This window comes from Eriocheir sinensis, chromosome 33 (assembly GCF_024679095.1).
Source record: "Eriocheir sinensis breed Jianghai 21 chromosome 33, ASM2467909v1, whole genome shotgun sequence".
Lineage (NCBI taxonomy): Eukaryota > Metazoa > Arthropoda > Malacostraca > Decapoda > Varunidae > Eriocheir > Eriocheir sinensis.
Window position 1 is genome coordinate 5,400,645 of NC_066541.1, and position 18,365 is coordinate 5,419,009.

An 18,365-nucleotide genomic window follows, 5' to 3' on the forward strand; every position below is an offset into this window, starting at 1 on the left:
TAAAAAGTTGGTAAACAAATGATAACAAGCGTCCCCGTTGCGAACTGTTGGCCAGTGCGGTCTATCCTCAATTATGCTTTTTTTTTTTTCCAATGCATCTGTTTTAGGACACTGCGGCGTTTCGTTTTCTGTCCTTGGCGTGGAGGGTAAACTTATGCAATTTTCCGCCGGAGTATACATGTCTTGTGCGTGGCGTCGTTTTAAACTTTCTTCTTTCTCATTATCAGGAGTTTGTCTGGCGGTGTTGACTTGCACTCTGGTGGGGGGTATATATGATGTGGTGGTGGCGATGGTGATAGTGGCGGTAGTGGTAGTGAGTGGTGGTGCTTATGGTAATGATGGTGGTTGGTAGTAAACGGGGGCGAGTATCCATGTTTTATTATTATTATTATTATTATTATTATTATTATTATTATTATTATTATTATTATTATTATTATTGTTGTCATTGCTATTATTATTACCACTATTAATATTTACACAAGCTTCTAAACAACTAAAATTGTTATCCCCAATAAATATTTCCGGTTCTGTGTGTGTGTGTGTGTGTGTGTGTGTGTGTGTGTGTGTGTGTGTGTGAGAGAGAGAAAGAGAGAGAGAGGACCCGTCTTCATGCCTTCCTTTGTCTTAGAACTTCCTGCGTAGTTTATCGAAGTATTTTTTGTTAACGTTCTTCCTTGTTGGGGAGTGATTTGTAGCTCGTCTGGGAGAGACAGGAAGAAGGAGGAAGTGGGCGAAGGGCGGGTAAAAGGGGACGAGGAGGAGGAATGGGAAAAGAGTAAAGGGAAGAGAATGAGATCGAGATGGATAAGCGTTTAGGAGAGAATTGATTTACTGAAGGTGGAAGAAAAATGTGAGAAAGAATGGAAGGAAGAAAGAAAGAAAGGAAGAAGGGAAGGAAGAAAGAGAGAAAGAAAGGAAGTAAGAAAGAATGAAAGGATGGAAGGAAGAAAGGAAGGAAGAAAACAAGAAACAAGAAAGAAAAAAAGAATAATTGAAAAAAAAGGAAAGGAAGGAAGGAAGGATGGAAGGAAAGCAAGAAAAAATGACAAGAAGGAAGGAAGGAAGGAGGGAAGGAAGGAAGGAAGAAAGAAAGGAAGAAGGGAAGGAAGAAAGAGAGAAAGAAAGGAAGTAAGAAAGAAAGAAAGGATGGAAGGAAGGAAGAAAACAAAAAAGGGAGAAAGAATGCATGAAAAAAAGGAAAGGAAGGACGGAAGGAAAGAAAGAAAAAATGACAAGAAGGAAGGAAGGAAGGAAGGAGAGAAGGGAGAAAGGAAGGAAGAAAGAAAGGAAGAAGGGAAGGAAGAAAGAGAGAAAAAAAGGAATTAAGAAAGAAAGGTTGGAAGGAAGGAAGAAAACAAAAAAGAGAGAAAGAATGATTGAAAAAAAAAAGGAAAGGACGGAAGGAAAGAAAGAAAAAATGACAAGAAGGAAGGAAGGAGGGAAGGGAGAAAGGAAGGAAGGAAGAACGTGATATGTATATACTTAATGTCCTTGGTTATCTTCGAAGTTGTCTTATCTTACCTAGTTTGGCTTTATGCATTATCCTCACGACCTCGTTTGTTTTGATTGCTCTGCGTACTACATGCGGCACACTATCTTGTATTGTTATAACTTCATCTTAGAAGTAATGACCCAGCGTGCTTTCTCCTCACTCTCCTGCCTTTCGTGTACATAAAAACACTCACTGAACTCACAGATAAATTTCCATACACTAAATATCTATCGTAACGGTGAGCGAGCAAAGGCAAGCTGTGGGTGACGATGTGTGGTGACTCCTCAAGCGACACGTAACGCATTCCAAACGTCCTTTCAGTATGGCGACTTTTCTTTTATCAGTGAAGGCAGGAAGCACCCTAGAAACACATGTAAAAGTGTCGGATGTGGGGAATTTTCTATATTTGTGATGGCATGAAACAGTCTTAGAATTATGCTACATGGAAAAATATCGAAAGCACAGTAGAGATGGGTGCTAAAAAGATATATGGCAAAAAAAAAAGAGGCTATAAATTATAAGAAAGAGGTTATAGGCCTAGATGTGGGCGAAAAAAAATATTTCTTCTTACTGACCACAGATTCTAGACTTGTGATTTATATTTTCCCTTTCTGTGCCCCCTCTCAGCTTACTTTATCAAGCACTTCCATGATCGATTGAACTGAAGATATATTATTCCAAGGGCCAATCAATCAAATAATAATGAGTCATCAAATATCGCCACAGTTTGAATAATTAGCAATAAATTATTCAGTATTAGGCTATACTAAAAAGTTAACGAAGTAAAATATGCCTTTGGACCTTTCTTATTAAAACTCATTGCAAATATAATAATGTTGATGTTCACTGATTGTCTTTGCCTTTCTAGAAAATTGTAAATGCTCTTAATAGGCTATATTCATGACTTTCTCGGCTTCCAGACACAACATATGCTGCAGAGAAAGGCGCCGCTCAGAAGTAGGTCGACTCAAAAAGCATATGATGTCCTAAATCTTTCTTTCCTTGGTCAGTGTATTCATTTAACACAACTGAAAGACTAGAGATGTGCCGATACCGATTCTCACTTTTCAACCGATGCCCATACCGATACTCAGATACAAACACATGGCCGATATTTTGCCGATACCGATACCGATACTTTTTTGTAAGATCTTGTATTTGTCTTGAATTACGTAATAAATAAGCCGGGAATGTATCGGAATATCGGGCATATTTTCACCTTCCCGATACCGATACTACAAATAAAGGCCGATACTACCGATACCTATATTATCGGCCCATCCCTCTCAAAAACCTAACCAGAAGGAAACTTTGGAGCTTCTTTTTTTTCTTCTTTTTTTTCCAGTTTCCTAAAGATAAACGGAAGTGTACAGCTGTTGGCTACACATCCAGAAAAGTTGGTGATTCGCAAGGGCAGACTCCATAATAGTACCTTCAAGTTTTTTTTTGTTGTTGTTGTTGTTTTGTTTTGATAATTCTTACCTCTTTACGTGCTTAGGTTTGTTGGAGGCAAGAAATCAAGAAGGTTTTGATATACGCACAATGTAGAGAATCCTTGGTTGGAGGTGACGACTCAGTTCACAATAAAATAAAACTCTCACGCAGCAATTATATAACGAAAAAAAAACCACCCTTACCCCCAAAACCGCCCCTAAAATCACAAAACCCCTCACGCAATAACACACAAAAAACACCCTTGTCCATAAACCAAACCCTTAAAACACTTACAAACAAACAAACAAACAAAATATTACCTTATAAACCAACCCTAAAACCACTCAAAAGAAGCTCACACTCAGCCCACACACCAACTCTTAAACAACACACACTTACCTTGAACTCTTCTATTCCAGGGGTGACGGTGACGGTGTGCAACGGACTGCCGCAGCTGACCGTGCCTCTGCCCTCCCGCAGCGACCGGTGCCGCTTCACGCTCCGGCCCGTCACCCACACCGTGCAGGACTTCGTGGACCAGCTCACCCACGAGGACCACGGCATTGACAGGGTCGTCCTCAGAACCACAGGTGGGGGTGATCGTAAACAGCGTAGTGATAGTGGTGTGTTAGTAGTGTATTATTATATTAAAGGTGTATTATTTCGTTAGCGTAATGGAGGATAATATGTAATAGTGGTGTATTAGTTGTGCATTCTAGGAGTGTACCGCTGTAGTGTATATTTAGTATTAGTGTATTATTAGTGTATTCGTGTATTGGTGCTGTAGTAATAGTGGAATATATATACTTCTTTAATAGTATTGGTTAGGTAACAGTGGGTACGAGTGTGATTATAGTACGTGTGTATCTTTATGTTAGAGTATTCACTAAAAGGGTTAGGCTAGCAGTGTCCTTGGAATCGTAAAACATAGATAACGAGTGTGGATTAGTGGATAGTGCGTGTAAAATAGTGAAGCGTGAGTGTAGAATAGTGGAATGTGAGTGTAGGAAAGTGGATAGTGTGTGAAATAGTGGATAATCAGTGTATTTATGATGGCGCCACTATAAACACTTGCCTGCGCCATGATGGGCTAGGGCCGAATACCATCCAGGCCCCTCAAGAAAACCTACCGGCGCAATAGGCGGAGACTTAACAAAAAAAAAAATGTGGTTGTGGGTGGATGTGGGCCTAAGGGGTGGTTAGTAGTGGATGTAAAAGAGCAGCCATAAGTCTGTAAGGTTGTTAAAAAGTTAGTGTAGGCGTTCTTAGTAACATGGAAAAATGTGGTAAGGACATGGAAGAAAAGTGTAGGACTTGTCTGAGATTTCCCCCTATTAAGAGATTCCATTGTTATTTTATTCGTTAGGTTGTCAATGTCTTTTTTATTGTTCTCCTCTTGCCTCTTACCTCAATTGTCATTTCCCTTTCATTGTCTAATTTTTTGTTGCTGTTGTCGCTGATTTATACACTCAGCATTGTGTCTTGACTTCCTTCTCTTCCCTCGTTCTGCTTCCCTGCTTTCTTCTCTTTCTCTCGATATTTTTTTAGGAGACAGAAGAAGGAGGAGTCTGGGTTTCCCTTCCTCTCCTTCACCCCCATTTTTTTCAGCTCTGTTTCCTGATGTCATGCTTCCTCTCTCTATCATTTTCTACATATTTATACCTTTATTTATCTATTTCCATTTATCTCAACAGCAGTATTCAGCAGTCATAAGAGCACCATATTATTAGTATTAGTAATTGTAGGAGGAGGAGTAATAGATGTAGCAGTGGAATATATAGATAGTATACACTTTTTCTATGTCCTGAAGAAATTTGCATCTCCCAGAACACCAGTAGTAGGTAGTAGTAGAAGTAGGTAGTAGTAGTAGTAGTAGCATTTGGAGGAGGAGGAGGAGCTGAAAACTAATAGAAGTATAGCAACGTGAAGAAGAATACGTAAGAGTAATTAGTTTCGACAGTAACACACATTTTCACTGCCCCATGAGTGACACCCTCTCCCCCCCGGCAGACGGGACACGCATCTCCTCCTCGGACAGCATCGAGTCTTTGCTCATGAACAACTTCGACCTCATCATCAACGACGTCAGGTACCGCGTGGAGGTGCCATCAGGACAGAAGCTCACCCTGGTAGGTAGTTTTATATGCTAGACCTGCGATGATATGATTGGTTATTGAAGTATTTTTCTCCCTGTTCAAGCTCACAGTCTAGGCATATTAAAAACTATAATATATGTATAAATTATAAGCACTAGGTAATAAGTAAATAAATAGTATCAAGTAAAGTATGAAGTATATAGAGATAGACTGTTAATACTTTTTTTATGTTAAACTTGCAAAGATATGTTTTGTTATTAAGGTGATATTTCCCCTGTTAGCTCACAAACTAGGTATATCAAAATTTTAGTATACATTATTCATAAGGATGGACTGTTTATACTATACATGAAATACCTGCAATGATATGTTTCATGGCATATTGGAAACTATAAACATCAGAAGTATTAGCTAGGATGGGCTTGACACAGGCATTAACAGGGCTGTAATTTCTGGGGGGGCTATAGCCCCCCCTATAGCCCCCAATGTTTTCTATATCGGCCTGAAACTGCCCCTAAAAGTGCTTATTTTTCAAAAAATGTCCCCCACCTGCGCATGCTCACTTTGTTCCCCCCCCCCCTAACTCATGAACCTTTGATGCTCTCTAGCCCCCCAAAAAATCTGCTTACACATGGGCATATTTTAAACACACGTCCTCACCCTGTGTATATACATTCAGGTATGTGCCAAATAAGATAATTCATGAAATATGGTCAGTCTACATAACTAAATCCATCTTCTTGATTGAAAATGGCATCACTCAACACCTGAGTAATGACAGACCAGGTAACTGTTACCCTTGACAGAAACCTTGAACCTAATGACTCACACCTGAATCCTCAGCCAAACACACACACACACACACACACACACACACACACACACACACACACACACATCTCCATCCTGTCACTGTTTTGTTATGTTGATGGCACAGACATACCTCACCCCCCTGTCAGTCATCTGTCCCAGGTGCATTAGTATTCTCTGTCCCTGGTGGGGCTTATCGTGTAGTTAAGAGCCTATTAGTGTTGGTGTTTATCGCCTAATTGTTCTAAGTGGTGATTGTTTTTGTGTGTTTGTGTTGGTTTTCTACACATGCTGCTGTGGGAGGTTCAGTTCAGGTGACTTTTTTTTTAGTCAAACAGGCAGGCAGAGGAAAAATTAATATAAAGAAATTCCTGTAATATTGCTCTTTAAAAAAAAAATGCAGATGCCAAAAGTATGATATTATTTATTTCAATGTGTCTTGATATTTACATTTTTTTTTTTTTTTTTTTTTTTATATTTTTTTTTTTTTTTTTTACCATTGCAATTCTGGTAACTTTGTTTATGGTCAGGAGGCAGGCACAGGAAAACACAAAGTAAAAACATCCTGCAACACTTTGCTCTTCTTAAAAATGCAGATGCCAAGAGTGATAATTTTTGGTTAGGATGTCTTGATGCTCCCCTTTTGATATTTTAAATGTTATCATCAGCAAGGAAAACAAAGATACAAGTCATTATGATACATATACTTAAAAAAAAATTAATATGACTTAATTTATCAGATTTAATAGCAGCCCTTCCTCATTTTATACCTTCAATTCAACTTTAATATTTGCATATAATTCTTAGAAAGATTTCCTTTTTAGTAAATGATCCACTGAGGTTAAAAACATTGGGATGTATCAGAAAAAAATGATCCATTATCGTAGGATGAACGAGAATTTGGGACTGTGCCTGTGCCACGGCTGGCCTGCCACTTTGTCAGCCAGTCAGCATTCAGTACTCCTCAACTTCTTACAGTCATGATTTATTACAAACAGTACTTCTTCATATTTGTCATTCAGGTTTGATGTAGTAATTGATTTTGATGTTAGCATACAGTGCATGGAAAGCATTATTATTGTAAAGTAAGAACTCACTCAGATACAGACTGTTAAAATACGTCAAAAGAAGCCTATTTATTATAATGTAACTCTTTAAGAACAGTTGTAATCCTTCTTATTATATACTTTAATGATAACTTTCTGAGGGAAAAGTCTGCGGAGAAAGTTTCAGCAGTGTGTGTGTGTGTGTGTGTGTGTGTGTGTGTGTGTGTGTGTGTGTGTGTGTGTGTGTGTGTGTGTGTGTGTGTGCCACTTTCCCTGCCAGGAACAATTGGCAGCAAAGAGAGGGTGGTGTGATTAATTAGACTTCCTTTATTATTTCAGTTAGTCAGGTGCAAAGGGCATTAATTACATTCGTTACTACACTCATAATTCACCTCTACTATAATAAATAGCATCACATTTAGCTGTTTTGCCTCTAATTAGTTTGTAACATTGATAGATGTTAACTCAGGGATACAAAAATGATGATTGAGTAAAGTAATGCATCAGTATTTTCTCATATATTTGGCCTTGATCACTCCTTACTGAACTGTTTTTTAACACAATCCTCATTGACTCTCAATGCCACGCAGGATATGGAACAACAAACAAATGCACACAAGGCTTGGGAGGTGTGATAGATACCTTATATGGCTTCTTGCATACTTGGGGGGAAACTTGTAATGTCCTATTTTTTCCCATTTTCTCATATCATTTATCCCCTTATACTTACGATGACTGTTGTTCTTGTGTGTGTCAGGAGGAGCTGAGTGACATGGGTGATGTGCGGCATCTGGTCAACAAACTCTACATGGCGCTCAATGTGGACCAGCACCAGGTCATGAAAGAGAGGGACATCCTGGCGCAAATTGAAGACCTCAAGTCCCAGCTCGCCCCTCTTGAAAAGGTACAATTGACAGAAATCTTTGCCTACACCTATTTTGGGGGGGACCTCCTCAATCCAACTTTCCCCTTTTGAAAAATTATAGTTGCTTGAAATCCCCACCCATAATCCTTGTCATATATTATCACCCACATCATCACTATCTTCATCTCAAAGGACTTTTCTTTATATCATCTGCATACACTTAAATTCTTTCACTTAATTGGTGTAGTAGTTATTACACTCAGCTCAAAACTGAGAGATCCCGGGTTTGATTCTCAGGCTGGGTGGAGACGGATGGAGAGTTTCTTTACACCCTTCCATTTGTTACACAGCAGTCCTTATAGTATATTTCAGTAAGATATTACAGGCAGCCACACCTTTTTTTAACTCCTGATTTTGATTAGCTATGTGGCAGCCAATCACCGCACAGAACCCGTCAGTTGCTTCCACCTTGGCTGCTGGCGTAGTGACTCTGCACAATGTTCTTAGTTTTCTAATACTATCTGGAATACACAAGGCAGACCTGTGTTTTCTTAGTATCATTACCATCCTTGAATCATTATCTATAACATTCATTCTATAACACAGGATGACTGATATTTTTTCTCGTAAATATCATGTGATGATGGAAGATATTTTTCAATATGATAAAAACAAGTTTATATTTCTATCTAGTATATTCAAGTTAACAGTGTACTTATGGCTTTTTTTTTTTCTTTTTTTTTTTTCTCTCATCATAATCCTTGACACTTTTGGCACCATACATGTTCAATGGGGAAATTGCATTAAGCTAATATTTCATGGTGATATTGAGGTGTAAAAATATTTTTTCATGCATCTCATTGCACTGCGAGGCAGTGTGAGCGCAGAGCATGATTTGTGGGCCAAGCAAATTGAACTTTTCCAGCACGGTGATTGGCTGACACTTAGCCAGGCAAAACTGAGGAGCATGAAGGGGTGTGGCTACCCGTAATATCCTAGTGAAACAGACTATAGTACTGTACCATATTATCAAATATTTTGGGGCTAACACACCCACATATGATAGGGTTTTGTAGAAACTGTAGATGTTTCCATGAGTAGGTTTATGAGCCAAGTGATTGTTTGACAAGGCTCCTCCACCCTGAATGTGGAAAACCCTCATGGGAACCCAAGTAATATCCTTTATGACCTGTGGAAAAATTTGTTGTGAGAGCCAAAAGCATCTGAGAATACAAACCTAAATCACACAATGTACGCAAATGTATTTACAACTTAACATTACTCTTACTCCTGTGAATGTGCTGTTACTTCAGGATGTTAAGACTTTAGAAACCAAGCAAGCAACAAGACCTCATCCACAACAGAAGTGTGAGGGCTTGAAAACAGCAGAAGAGTGTCAGTCATGTGTCATCATTATTTTTACTCTAAAAGACTTCCATGTAGAACCACCTCCATCTTTATCTGTACAGCTTTACCCATACTCATATAGGGTTGCTGATTTGGAGAGGGTGTGGCTTGGTGTTTAAGAATGGATGCCTTTCCTGACATCATGCTGCAGCACTTGGGCTCAAACCACCTTGCCGTGACTCCTCACACCACCAGACCACCTCCATCACCTTACCATCTTTCACTCACCCACCAATAACAAGATCCCATTACAACACAAGACAAAAATGAAGACTTCACAGCAGTGTCAGATTTTGCATCATCCTTATCATTTCACGTCCTCCACCCTCCTACATTTTATTTCTCACCAAGCTTGTAACATCACCCCTTTACACCAAAATAGAAGCGCGAGGACTTAGTGTCGGCAGCAGAGCGTCGCACCACCATCCTGGCCTGGGCTGGGCTGGGCTACATGGCCCTACAGTTTGGGTTCCTTGCCAGACTGACTTGGTGGGAGTACTCCTGGGATATCATGGAGCCCGTCACATACTTTGTGACCTATGGCACTGCGATGGGGGCGTACGCTTACTATGTGGTGACTAAGCAGGTAGGTGGTGAGGGTGTGCAGGTGCAGTGGTGAGGCAGGTAACTCCATTTTTCTTTGTTGTAGCAGCTTGTTGTTCTTGCTGTCCTTTTCTGTGGTAAGGGAGACAGGCCAGCACTATGCCATCTAGTTCCCCAGTATGAAGCAGATGGGAATGCAATATCTCAATTGATTTTCTAAAAGGAATGTGAGGCAGAGTACGTAGTTTGATTTTTCACAAATAAGCAGAATCAGATAAAGTACTGCTCTATCAAAATTGAGCTTACTAAGTCCCCCATTTGAAAAAGAATCAGTCATATGATTCTTGGCTTCTATTATCTGATCCACTAATAGTACACAAAAATCAAATATATCTCATCTTCTGTTGACTAACCTCAACCCCCCTCGCAGGACTTTGTGTTGGCAGACGTCCGGGACAGACAGTTCCTTCTCTGCTTCCACAAAAGGGCCAAGAAACTGGGGCTCAACGTGGACAAGTACAACATGCTCAAGAACCGTCTGGCGGAACTCCACAAGGACCTAGACCGGCTACGTGACCCTCTGGCCCTTAACCTACCTCATGCCGTGCTGAAGGAGCCCCGCGGCTCCCAGGCTCCCCTTGCCAAGGCTCAGCAGACCCTCAAGAATCTGCTGAGGATGAGGGAAGACAAGTAGCTCTGGCATCGCTTTCGGCTGAGGAAACAGTAGCCGTGCAGTAAGGTGGCAGGTTGAGTCGTATAATATTGCACATGTCCTTGAGCACAAAGTAACGCATCCCAGAGCTGCTGCAAAGTGTGGAATGTTAGTGGGGACAACATGAGACTAACTGCCAATTTTGATATAGAGCTTTCTGAGTGAAGAGCTTTGCCGTATTAGCAGTGTGTGAGGGAAGGTGGTGGGCCGTCAGGGGATCTTGTGAAATGGTAGACTATAATAAAATGGTATATGCTGCACATCCCAACAAGGTTGCCGAGCACAACATTACATTGTTATTAAGTGGTGTTATTAGCAACTCTGGGACTACTAATGAGTGTGTTAAAGATAGGCAGACTAAAAATTGTTGTTAATGTGTGATAAATAGTTGAGACACGTTAGGAACATGTGCTGTTAGACATTATTTTTTTGTTTTTTTGAGTCTAACAGCGTATGGCCCCCCAAGATGGATTAGCGCACCACGAACCTCTCTGTTAACCTTTAAATCACATATAATCGTGATCGACAGGCTGGCAACACTAAAACAATGACAGCAGCTTGTAGGTACGATCTCTAGCTACTGATCCCAAGGTCTATATCAGCACAACATGAATCCTTTACACCACAAATCATGTATAGACCAGAACCTAAATCAACCAAATCAACAACAATAATAGGGAGCTAATGGGTATGTCAAGGAATCAGACTCTTTCTCTAGACGATCAGGAGCATAAAACAACAAATTACTACACTCGTTGTCCACAGCCTAACCAAACCAAATCATCGACCGCAACAGGGAACTAGTAGGTACAGTACATTAAGAAATCCAGATCTTTCACTATCTTTACCTTTGTCAGAAGCATGAGGAAACCCACATGAAGAGGAAAATGAGGGATCGTCAGGAAGACACAAGAGCCATTAGGGTTCATGAGGTGTGTGCCGGGGCGAGGTGTGTCTCTGGGCAAAGGCAGCGATGGCGCACCTCAAGGGGACGGCTTTTGGCCATTCAGGGAGGAGGAAAGGGAGGTCCCGAAGCCTTTAACCTGGGAAGAAATCAAAGAAGTGTATCAAAAGCACAAATGTAGGTAACTTCTCATGTATGACTTGTTAATCCTCGAGTACACACACACACACACACACACACACACACACACACACACACACACACACACACACACACACACACACACACACAATGAAGGGGTGTGAGGTTCCAGTTATATCCATAGATCCATCCCTTTGAATTCCAAGATCTCTCGGGAAGGGTACTGGCTGGCGATCACGAGTCCAGTAAGTGATCATAGCGTGGGTGAATGACAGATTTATTTATGTGTATACCCACACCCACCTATTATGCTCACAAACTTATACGCACTCTTATTGGTAATGAGGTCAGGTAAGGAACTGCTGTGGAAAATAGAGCAGAGGTTGAAGATTGCTCGTCGTCAAATAAAGATTGGTTAGCATTTTATACTTTGATGATAGTTTAGGTTTAGACCTCTGCTAAACTTTTCAGAGTTTCATATTCCTGATTTCAGTGCTACTTTGAAATCTGCATACAAATAGATGAAAACAATACTATGCAACACACACACACACACACACACACACACACACACACAGTCGTACATACTAACGCACACAATCACACGAGCACACATCCTCATCTTGAAGACTCGTAGAGACGCTTAACATGATCTTGCAGTTATGTACGTGCTGTGGAATGTTTCTATTAATCCGTTTAGGTTAATTTTATATCTAGAGTTAAGCCTCTTAAGTAATGAATTGAGGAGAAAGACAACAGTCGCCTCCCTGCTTCTTGTTCACCCAAGTGGTTCATGCGTTGAGTTGGCAACAATGAAAACCCTCACAGTGTCATCAAACAGGAATTAAAAAGAGAAAATGTAAATACATATTTAACATAACAATATTATGCTGATTCAAATAAGAAGAAAGAAAAGTGGGAAAAAATAAACTTCTACAGAAACTCTGGCTGGTGCTGGAAACACCACACTCATTATAACAAGTAGAGAGAGGAAGAAAGTAGGAAGAAATATACTTAAGAGAATCTTTAATGCCAGAAATATGGAATGATGTTGTCATGTGTTGTTTGTTACTTTTGCAGTGAGTTTAGATTCACCTCAACTAGAAAAGGGAGAAAAAACATGAAAATAAGATAGAAATGTCTAGCTATCACCGCATTCATCCTCAACCAACACACATAACTAGAAATAGACTCCATGGTGGATGTCTTCGTAGATATAATGCTCATAGTCACAAGGCATTGTAAGGCAACAAATAGTTTGACAATGTGTCTTCCTAAGGTGGTGGGTCTGCAGGCTGCTGCAGGGGCCAGCAGAAGGGCTGATCAGAGGGTCAACGGGACCCTTACAACGGAACGGTTTGCGTTCGAGCCCACAACCCCAAGCGAGCTGATTATGTAACTCCTCCAAGCGTCGAGTGGCTGTCCGTTCCGTTGACCTCCAGTTTTAGGCTTTTTCTTGCTTGTGTGCGTGTTGACGGCTGCACACCTTTTTGACTAGCATGACGTTGTAGGTTATTATCTTAGTGGTTGGTTTGGATTGAAAGTTTCTATTCTTCTAATCTGGTAATAATGTTTCTCAAAGAAGGGTTCAGCATGTAATGTTGGCGCCTCACTTGTTTTTCAGTCCTCTTCGGAGATATAGTTAATAATAATAATAATAATAATTAATAATAATAATGATAATGTCACCATTTTTTTATATCCATCGTAAATTGTTACTTATTGGTAGTGACCTCAAGTCGAAAGGGTCAGAATAAGGGTGATAATTATTACCATTACTTTTGTATTAATGGTTGTTAAGGCTAGTCTTTCATATATGCCATTGGTTGATGTTTGCTAATAAGTAGTTGGTTTTTAAACATTTTTATAGTGTTATCTGAATAGAAAGGAACAGACAGAGTTTAGCAATACATATTTTATAACAAAATAGTTGGTTAACTCATTGGCTATGATTGACCTTTTTATATAACCTCTATTGCCATTTATAATATCTTCTCAATTCTAGTATATCAAATCCTCATCCTCAACTTTGAATAGTTAACTTTATCTAGATATTATTCCTATTTAGCCACTACATCTGCCACGTAGGCATTCATGCCCTCTCGCCATAAGCTTCAATCTTTGTATACACAGAAAACTTGACGTAAGCAACTTGTGGCTGGTGATCTTCAATGGTTAAATTAAGTATGATATGTAAAGGTATATTTTCAGGCAAATTCTTACTAATATGTATAGTTATATTTTATGGAGCCATAATAGATCCAAAAAACTGCTGCACTGTTATGATTATGGTAGAACCATACCCTGTTACAGCATTATTAGATTAAGTATTGATTGCATTTGTATCAAACTCCTTAATTTGTCAGTAAGAATGAAGATCCAAAACATAATTATAAGACTATAACAAACTTTCTGCTGATTGCTGTATAACCCAACTGTAATTTTAAGATAAAACACCGTTTTATTGTGCTATCACCACTTTGGGCTGTTTCAGGAAATCTTAAAATTTAAAGAAATACACAAATCTTCACTGTAGCTTTAACAAAGACTTATACATACCATATCAGCTTTAGACATAGTGGTGTGTGCGGCCTAGCTGAGAGGAAGGACACTGCTGCGTATTGTTTGGTTTATGCTTCAGGTTTTCTGTGTATATGTACATGTAACCACTCCTTCCTCCCAGTCCTCTCTCATCCCTGCCTCTAAAAACTCATAGTGGAACGAACCAGATAACAATTTTTGTTTTCCATTCTCTGATTCACAACAGCCTCTTCCTTTCACTCTTCTATTGCCTCCACATCAAAATTAGTCTCATAGCAGAGAAAAGCAGACAATTTTTGTTTTCTATTCTTTGACTTGTAATGTCCTCTTAGTCCTCTATTATCCTTGCATCATTATAACAGTCATAGTGGAGTGCAACAGGTTCACTCATTTCCATCTACCTTTCTCAGGCATACATCAATCTTTTACTCTGTTTTCATTCTTTCCTTGCATCAATATAAAGTCTTGTAGCAGGGGGAAGCAGGTTTAGTTATTTCCATCTCCAGTTCTCAGACATGTAACCTCTTCTTTTTCCCGGTCCCTTATCATCTCTGCCTCAAAAAAAAAAAATTGTAGTTGATTGAAGCAGGTTCAGTTATTTCTATCTCCTGTCTCAGACTGTAACCTCTCCTGCCTTCCTTCCTTCATCCCAGTTTTTTTCTGGTCCCAAATAATGTCTCATAGTGGAGTGAAGCAGATTAAATCATTTCCATCTCGCATTCTCAGAGTAGCAATTAGGAAATTAGTGCAGAATTTCCCCTTGTAATTTGTATATCTCAAGCCAGCCTCATCGTACTAGTGATCATCCCGTAAGTGACAATCATCTAGTCAGGTGTTAGCAGCGGCAGCGTTGCCAACAGACACCAAGCGAGTCGGCGGCTAACTGAATTGTTTTCATTCACTTGCCGTTATTCAAAATTTTGAGTCACTTGGAGGAAAAATGCATTGCTGCCCAGAGATACTGAGTGAATTTATTGGCTGAACAGATTTTTTTTCTCTTTCTTTTCTTTTTTGAAATGTAACATGACTCAGAATTCCTGCAGCCATTTGGAGGGAAAACATACTTTACTAAGCTTTCCTCATGCCCCCAAAAGTCTTCAGCACACCTGCTAGTGCTTGAAAGAAAGTGTCATGTTACTTGTGGTGAGACGTGTCAGTGTGGACACTACCAGGCTAGGCTCAGGGCAGTGCCAGCTATGGTGCCGGCAGCCCCACTTAGCACTCCCCTCACCACCCACTTTATTCGGAAAGAGGAAAATAGAGAGAATAGGTTTTTTTTTTTTTTAATATTTATATGTGTGTATATTTTTGTTTATCTTAAATGAAGATGAAAGCTAAGATCACAATCGAAATGATAGTGTTTTTTTTATCAGTCAGTCTGCAGTTTCATTGTCATTTGTGTGGCTGAAGACTTGGTTTCCTCCTCTCCTCCACTGCTGTTGCTGGTTCACTATGCTCCAGTCCATTGTCGGTGTCTCGGTGAAGGTGGCTTGACTCCTTCTATTCAGGGAAGCACTAAACAAATCCCTAATATCCAGACCCCAGCCTGTGAGAGGTTTTTCTGTGTGTGTTTTTCCCTACCTGCTATGATTTATATCAGTTTGGGTTGTGAGTGTTTAGTTTGCTTGTGTTGCGCTACCAGTGATTGCCTCAAAGGCATGGTTGCTAATCAAAGGGAAATCCTATGAACATTATTATATATTTTTATCTCCACTGTATGATTTTTGAAATTATATACTTAGGAACGGAGTATAATTATATATATTCACAGAAGGTACCCATTTTACAGTTTAAAACTAATAGTTGTGGCATTACTGTGTAATATAATATTTGTTCTTCCCTCAGGCCAGTAAGGGCAGGCAGGGCTCCCCACATTTTGAAGAACTTGTTAACCCTTGATTTCAGCTGAATTCGGTGTAGTTAATTTATTCTTACCAAAATGAAATGTAGTACAATATCAGCAAAATTTGTCTACTAAATGTAAATTTAAATTAAAAGCAGTACTACATAAAAATAGAATAATTAAAAGATGAGACAAAAATATCTACTTAAGATAAAAGGATCATGCCCAGGTTAATCACTAATAAAAAAATACACCTGGTAATTTACCTCTAGAGGCAATACAGAGGAAATAAATCAACCCTCATAGTGTTACATTTGGTATATAAAGATTATTTTTTCAACTAGAATCTTCACCGGGGCAGCTAATACAGAACATAAACTACTTATCATAAGTAGCTATATTTAGTAAATATTTTTTCTAAACTTTACAACCATCAGCTTGGTATTCTTATAGAAAAAATCAAATAAATTTTAATTTCTTTTTAGATGCCACATTTATTGTCTCTAAAATGGGTGTTTTTGGTGGATATGACTATTGGCCCCTAATTGTTTGTGTATTGGTGGCTAGGCAAGCATTTTTAGTAACTATTCAACCTGATTTCAATTTGTGATCATGTACATTACCAGAAGTTCAAATTGGTATCTGAACCTAAGAGTATAACATGATTTCAGTTTGTAATTATGTACCTTATTTGAAAAGGTTTCTATTCCTAGCCTTAACTAAATATTACAACGTGATTCAGTTTGTGATCATGTATGTTACATTACGTTCAAGGTTTCAGTTGGCACCTTAGCAGAAGTGTACATAAAATGGTTTCAATTTACGATTATGTATATTTCTCCCAAGGTTTCTAATGATACCAAAACAGAAGAAGATGCAGCATGTAGCTACTTGTTTGGCTGCCATGAAAGGTGTGTGTAAAGGAAAAAGGAGGCACAAACCACATCCTATTTCCTGTCATGTTTTGTTGGTGTGTGCCCAGACTTAGCTAAACATGAGCCCCAGCAAATCCTCCACCACGAAACTTGGCCACCATAACAACCACCTTGCTCCTACTCGCTGGCAATACTCTGCTGGCGAAGGGGGCAGCCAATACATTAAGCTATGTGTTGTGGTGTTACAAGTGGGTGAATGAACCTAAAATCTCTCTTCATATGATGCTGTGAACTGCAATATCACATGTACAGTACCTTAATGGCTCTCTTATACAGGCTTCATATATCATCCTCCCACCCCACCCCTTGTTAACCTACATATAGATCTCTGCTTGTCTACCTAATTCATCCATGACACACACACACACACACTTTACCTTACTAGTATACAAAAGTTAAACCATATTCTACAGTTAAGGACAATACCATTCACTCATACATATACATACATACAAAAATATATATATATATATATATATATATATATATATATATATATATATATATATATATATATATATATATATATATATATATATATATATATATATAACCTATAATACAGTTACCTCAAGTATACAAAGTTAAAAATCGAGGATAGTCTCATACATAGCAATATACATATAGAATATAACAAATATACAGACCGACACACATGCATTACAATTTAAGGGCAGTCCCTGGATTTGCTTGGGTACATGTTTTCACTGCTTTTGAATGTTTCTTACGTGCAGTGCTAGCAAAGGGACAGTGACGCACTCTTCTGTAGGAACTCGAGAAATTAATTATCATCCTTAAGTTTAATCGCTAGAAACACCGATGGACTCTTTCGTATCTCCACTCCATATGAAGTTTGTGGCTTGAAGTACTCTGGCTCCTCTTTTATCCATCAAGACAGGTCCTCAAGTCCTGACCGATGTTGAATTATGTTACAGTTTCTCAAGTCCTGACTCTGATGTTCTTATGTTATAGTTTCTGAAGTCCTGACTGACGTTGAATGATATGAATACTTCTACTGTTTAGGAAAGAAAGGGCCTCACGTCATCACACCTTTCTGACCTTTGTGTTTCTCCATTAAGTCATGAGAAAGAAAAACGTGAGTTGTGTCGTCCTAAAAAAAAGGTTTAAATGATTCACTCGATCTTCTCCAACCTCCTCTGGTAATCTGTGCACATTCACCGCTATCTTTTACGGTTGATTAAAATGTTGTTTTGGTTCATGAAGTAATGGAATGAAATAAAGACTTTATGCTCCTGTAATATAATGTAAAATAAAACTTGTTAAGCATTTGTAAGTGTGAAGTTTGAGTCACCCCTCTGTAGCCTATACACTCATGGCTGGTTAAATTACAGTGAATCGGCCAAAACTTATGTTGTTAACCTCAAAACTTAAATTAATAAGAAAAGTCAATCACAAGAATAATTAACAGAATAATGTGAAATAAGCAAGGGATGAAAAGACACGTGTCAGCCCCGGTAAACAAAAAAGTTGGTCATTTACAAAAAAGAAACGAAATAAAAGAGCAGTAGGTTGTATTGGGAAATTATGGTGGCCGGTCACCTGTTTTGAGGTTGACAACTTGACAGCCATTAC

The 18,365-nt window shown here is 39.0% G+C and overlaps 2 protein-coding genes across 2 annotated transcripts in view; one reads left to right on the forward strand and one right to left on the reverse strand.

Annotated features, from left to right (window-relative positions):
- The window catches only part of LOC127006614 (pinin-like), a 62,192-nt gene extending 58,734 nt beyond the window's left edge, over nt 1–3,458 (reverse strand). Inside the window, exon 1 of the mRNA XM_050876714.1 lies at nt 3,329–3,458. The gene's annotated coding sequence lies outside the window, so the exon portion shown is untranslated. The remainder of the gene's footprint in view (nt 1–3,328) is intronic.
- Nucleotides 1–18,066, forward strand: part of LOC127006837 (calcium uniporter protein, mitochondrial-like) — a 113,019-nt gene extending 94,953 nt beyond the window's left edge. The window contains exons 3-7 of the mRNA XM_050877192.1: nt 3,349–3,519; nt 4,940–5,058; nt 7,639–7,785; nt 9,536–9,739; nt 10,127–18,066. Of these exons, the coding sequence (XP_050733149.1) occupies nt 3,349–3,519; nt 4,940–5,058; nt 7,639–7,785; nt 9,536–9,739; nt 10,127–10,390 (905 nt within the window). The 3' untranslated portion in view covers nt 10,391–18,066. The remainder of the gene's footprint in view (nt 1–3,348; nt 3,520–4,939; nt 5,059–7,638; nt 7,786–9,535; nt 9,740–10,126) is intronic.
- Nucleotides 18,067–18,365: the final 299 nt, after the last annotated feature.